Genomic DNA, 4,708 nt, shown 5'->3' on the forward strand with positions numbered 1-4,708 from the left:
AGGCATGGAAACTTCTGGAAGGAGTAGGATTTCTGGGTCTGAGTAGCCTGCATCCTCAGAGGGTTCCGCCATGTGTGGACCTAGAGTTCCACTGCAGGAGAAGTTGCGGGTATTGCTGCAGTTTTAGGCGTGACCACTAGGGGAGGCATTCCATGGGATTTCAGTCTTCAGCAGCGCGCCCTTGCTTTGCCACACAGGACTTAAGTATTCCCATAAGACAGAGATCACACACTCTAGTTTAGAATGAGGAATGTACTAAAGAGTACAGGGGAAGTGCCCAGACTAACATCTGGCACATGTTGCATGCTGTGTGGCTGCTTGTGATATTGGAGTTGAGATCGGTCCTCTGTGCAGGGGATGGGAGAGGGAGCTCAGATGGGCAGCCTCTACCCTACACCCAAAGAGCATGGCCCACAAGTCTCATCTGGGACTGGCACACAGATGACGCCACACTAAGACACTGGACAAAGCCATTTGTTCAAAGCTTTTTATTTCCACAAGTGTTTAAAAACCCGTTTAAAACACAAGGAACAAATGAAATCCCACCCCCCGTCTCCCTTGGAATTATTTCTTTCTCTTTCAAGACATGAAGAAACCACTCTTCAGCTGTAACAGATATACTTCACATTGCAGAAGGTAATAAATAAATAAATACATAAATACATAAATAGGTAAATAAATAGCCTCGATGGGGTAAAATGGGGACATAATTTAGAAAATAGATAAATTGATAATATATGTGATGCCAAACGGGAAAGTGAGATCCTCCTCCTGGGTGTGGGCCCTGAGGGACATTCAGACTCCAACACTTCTGCTGGTTTTTTATTCCATGGTCACAGAGCAAGACGTGACCGGGTCAGAGGTCGGATCAGGTGTTGTAGGGATCGGTGTTGGCAGCAGATCGTACAGTTGGCTCACAAAGTACCTCAGTTTCTTATTAAAGTCCTTCTCATCGTTTGTAAGGAAGATGTCCGTCATCTGTGAAGAACCGGAGAAGATGGTGGGTGTTAGAGGTGAGCAGGCTGCTGAGGGCTGTAGCAAGCTAAGCCTGGATGTGGGGTAAAGGCACTATCTGCAGGGTATGTCGAGGAAAGGACAGCTTACCTCAGAGGTGCTCTCAACCTTGGGTAGGCAACGCCCAAGTATCTGTGGAGAGAATCAAGACACAGTCAGATCCCTCGAAAAAGGAGCAGGCCCTGCTTCCCTCCCCCACTAAATGCTGAGAAGAGGGGAGGGAGGCAGGGATCCCCTAAACACTCAGCAGTTTCACATACCTCAAGTTTGGTCTTGAGTTTGTCTATTTTTGATACATTTCCCATTCTCAGGAATTCGCACAGGTTTGCTCTCCGCAAGGTGTCGTTCTGAGAAGGCAAAGAATCCTCTGTGTAGAAGCTGGGGAGGTGAGAGCTGGGGGTGGGGTGGGGAGGTGAGAGCTTGAGAGGTAAGAACTGGGGGTGAGTGACAGCTGGGGAGTATGAGAGCTGAGGGAGTGAGAGGGGGGCAGTTAAGATCTGCAGGCAGGATAAGATCTAGGGAAGTGAGAACTGGGGAGGTGAGAGCTGGGGATGAGAGCTGAGGGGTGAGAGCTGGGGAGGTGAGAACTGAGGGGGGGAGAATTGGGGAGGTGAGAGCTGAGGAGGTGAGAGCTGGGGAGGTGAGGGCTGGGGAGGTGAGGGCTGGGGGTGAGAATTGGGGAGGTGAGAGCTGAGGAGGTGAGAGCTGGGGAGGTGAGGGCTGGGGGGGGAGAATTGGGGAGGTGAGGGCTGGGGGGGTGACAGCTGAGGGGGTGACAGCTGGGGAGCTGAGCCTGCTGATAGAGGTTTTTTTTTTTTTTTTGTATAGCCTTATTCCTGGTCCCTTCTTTACCTTGGGCTTAAAAGCAAGTACATATCCCAGGCAAAGGCCTGCCTCTCCCAAGTACCAAGTCCTAACCCTTGGCTGTCTGTGGGCTGTGTGAAGGGCTGGGCAGATCTTTCTGTACTTGAGGAAAACACACCACCCCAGACAAGACCTGGAAAAGCAGAGAGTTGACCAAGGGAAATACTTATGCCCAATATGCCAGATACCAAGGTTAATGCTTCAACCTAAATAAGAATTTCTAGAGACTTAAAAGACAATCCTATGGACCCTATCACACCCCCAAGGATGGGGACATGCAGACATCTAACAAACTTGGAAAGGACTTCATGTTAGGTCCAAGCCAACGAAAAGAGACACAACCATTGCATCTGGCTGAAACTAGGAAAGTAATGTCTGGGGCTGGTGGAACTCGGTTTTTAAGGAGGAAGACCAGCAAAGGACAAAGTCACAGGGCACAGCCCATTGGCCAGTTCGATTCCCCACCGAAAATGGAGCCAGAGGCCTGTGGTTCACCCACAGCTGTCTTTTCATTGTATGTCCTAAAATGTAACTTTTGTTACTCCAGCCAAGGCTGTGTGTACTGACCCTAAGTGTAAGGCTGATTGATGTTTCTCTTAACAACCCCACTGAGACAGATACAAAAACTGAAGCAGAGCAGGGTGGAGGGACATGGCTGACGTCCCCCAGGCAGGAGATAGATGGGACCCAAGTATGCCCCAAAGCAGGGCCAAGCTCTTACCTGCAGTGACATTCTGACATTGTCTTCAGTGAGATCAGATTCCTGTGGGGACACAGAAAGAACCATGAAGCTTGTTGGCCTGAGGCACCTGCTGGAGCCAGCCTGAGGTGACACCTATTGGAGCCAGCCTGAGACACCTGTTGGAGCCAGCCTGAGGTGACACCTATTGGAGCCAGCCTGAGGTGACACCTATTGGAGCCAGCCTGAGGCACCTGTTGGAGCCAGCCTAAGGTGACACCTATTGGAGCCAGCCTGAGGCACCTTTTGGAATCAGCCTACACCAGGCCAACCTCACCCAGATACTCACTTCGATGGAACTCAGAATCTCCTCGGCAATAATGTTGCAATTCAACTTGCTGGCTTTGCCTGAGGCTGAAACTGAAGGCGGCACTGGAGTCTGGAGTCCTTGGTGGAGCAGCATCAGGAACAGAAGCAGCAAGGAGAGGAGACTGGTGTTGGAGCTCACAAGAGCCATTGTGTCCCGTTCTGGTCCTTCGAGGGGTTCTGTAGAAGCCACAGTGGCCTCCACCTTATATATGCTTACAACTCGTAGGGGCAGAGGGGGGAGGGGACAGGCATCGGAAGGAGCTTTATCTGACACGGAACCTCCATAGCAAACCACAGGCTTATTCATCACTTTCTAGTACTCGAGATCATCGCCATGGGAAGCAAGACTGCTTGCTTATTCAAAGGCCATCTTCTTCCTTTGTCACAGAGATGGACAGAGTGGAAAAGCGAGGTGGGAGTGAGTAGCTTGGCTCTGAGCCAGCTCCTGCCTCCTGTGCAGCGGGACCTTATCCTACCAGCCCTTGTACAAACCTGGTCCTTACTGTACACCCTACCTGGTGGAGGTGGCCACCAAAGTCACTGCAGCAGACTTGAGCTGGGTGGGCATTCTGACACGCAGTCAAGCATCCGTGAGCGGGATAGTCCCCTGACAGGTGGTAGCTGGAGCTAGGTATGTCTTTAGGCAGCTTCCTCCTTGACCCTTATTCCTGGCAGGTGGTAGATGGAGCTAGCCCACTCCTTCGCTGATCTAATGTCAGTACAGGGCAATAGGACACTGTGCCGAGGCCCACATCTAGAGGGCAAAGTCCCTGATGGAGATATGGCTGTAAGTGCTGGGATATCCCTCAGATGGCACAGATAATTAGGTTTGGAGACTTAAGGACAAAGGTGGCCTTAGAGAAGGGTGTCCCTGGGAATTGGAGGAAGCACTGTACTGGAAGGTTTAGCAGGTGGCATTGGCAAGTCTGAGTGAGGAGGGCAAGTGGAAAGAGGAGAACAACTCCCTGAAGAAAAACTATACTGAGGGATTTGTATCCCCATCTGCCCTGGAGCATGCATGCGGGGTGCTGGCCTGCAAAGGTGGGAAGGGAACAGGGACAGTTATGGGGGAGTCCACAAAGGACCCGAGAAGCCACATCAAGAGAGAAAATGGGAAATTCAGGAGGGTGGAGAGCCAGGGGACAGTCCCCGAAGGATGAGGTGATTCCCTTGCCCATGGGGCATGTCAGCAGGCCATGCCACACTGGGAGCTGGGAGCTTTGCTCAAAGATGTGTGTGATGGGGCTGGGGAGAAATGCTTCTTCAAGATGACTGGGCTGGGCTGCAGGGAAGCAGGTGGAGGACCCAGGCTCTGGGTTGGGATGTGGTACGATGCGATCAGCAAGAGATGAAGACTAGCACGTTGTGCTGAGGCAGGGGAAATTGAGCGCCTCTGTCTTCAGAGCAGGACCAAATATGGTGAAAGACCAAAGGGGAGGGAGGCAAAGACCTGGATTGAAGGGAAGAGTGTCCACAGACCACGTACTCCTAGCCCAACCGAGCAGACCTTGTGCCAGGAGACTTGACTCCTAGATCTAGATCAGAGGATGCTCTGTAACCAAGGGAATCTCACTAGGCAACACGCAGGAGACTTAGGACCAGTCTAGATGTCCAGGAGGCATCACCCAACCAAACAACTGGTGTTAAGCAGTTGCCACAGGCAGGCACCGTAGATAAAACAGACCCCGGCCTTGAGAGAAAGGTGGCCTACCCGCCCTGTTCCTCTCTCAGGCCTGCAATGTCAGCATTGTACTCTCGGCTTTCAGAACCAGAGATTTTGAT

At 51.6% G+C, this 4,708-nt stretch overlaps 1 protein-coding gene across 1 annotated transcript; it reads right to left on the reverse strand.

The window, feature by feature from the left end:
- Positions 1–822: 822 nt before the first annotated feature.
- Positions 823–3,074, reverse strand: LOC126510927 (interleukin-3-like). The gene is made up of 5 exons (XM_050157666.1): positions 2,895–3,074; positions 2,600–2,641; positions 1,275–1,481; positions 1,105–1,146; positions 823–978 (listed from the first exon to the last, which is right to left on the reverse strand). Exons 1-5 carry the CDS (start codon positions 3,072–3,074, stop codon positions 823–825), a joined length of 627 nt encoding a protein of 208 aa, XP_050013623.1.
- Between the last annotated feature and the right edge of the window lie 1,634 nt (positions 3,075–4,708).

The sequence above is a fragment of the Alexandromys fortis genome, unplaced genomic scaffold (assembly GCF_014885135.2).
Source record: "Alexandromys fortis isolate MF-2015 unplaced genomic scaffold, M_Fortis_MF-2015_v1.1 scaffold_103, whole genome shotgun sequence".
NCBI lineage: Eukaryota > Metazoa > Chordata > Mammalia > Rodentia > Cricetidae > Alexandromys > Alexandromys fortis.

Coding starts and splice junctions, on each gene's coding strand:
- LOC126510927 (XM_050157666.1), bottom strand. CDS start 3,074: ATGGCTCTTGTGAGCTCCAACACCAGTCTCCTCTCCTTGCTGCTTCTG. Junction 2,642..2,894: donor CCATCGAAGTGAGTATCTGG/GTGAGGTTGGCC, acceptor GTGTCCCCACAG/GAATCTGATCTCACTGAAGA. Junction 1,482..2,599: donor ATGTCAGAATGTCACTGCAG/GTAAGAGCTTGG, acceptor TCACTCCCTCAG/CTCTCATACTCCCCAGCTGT.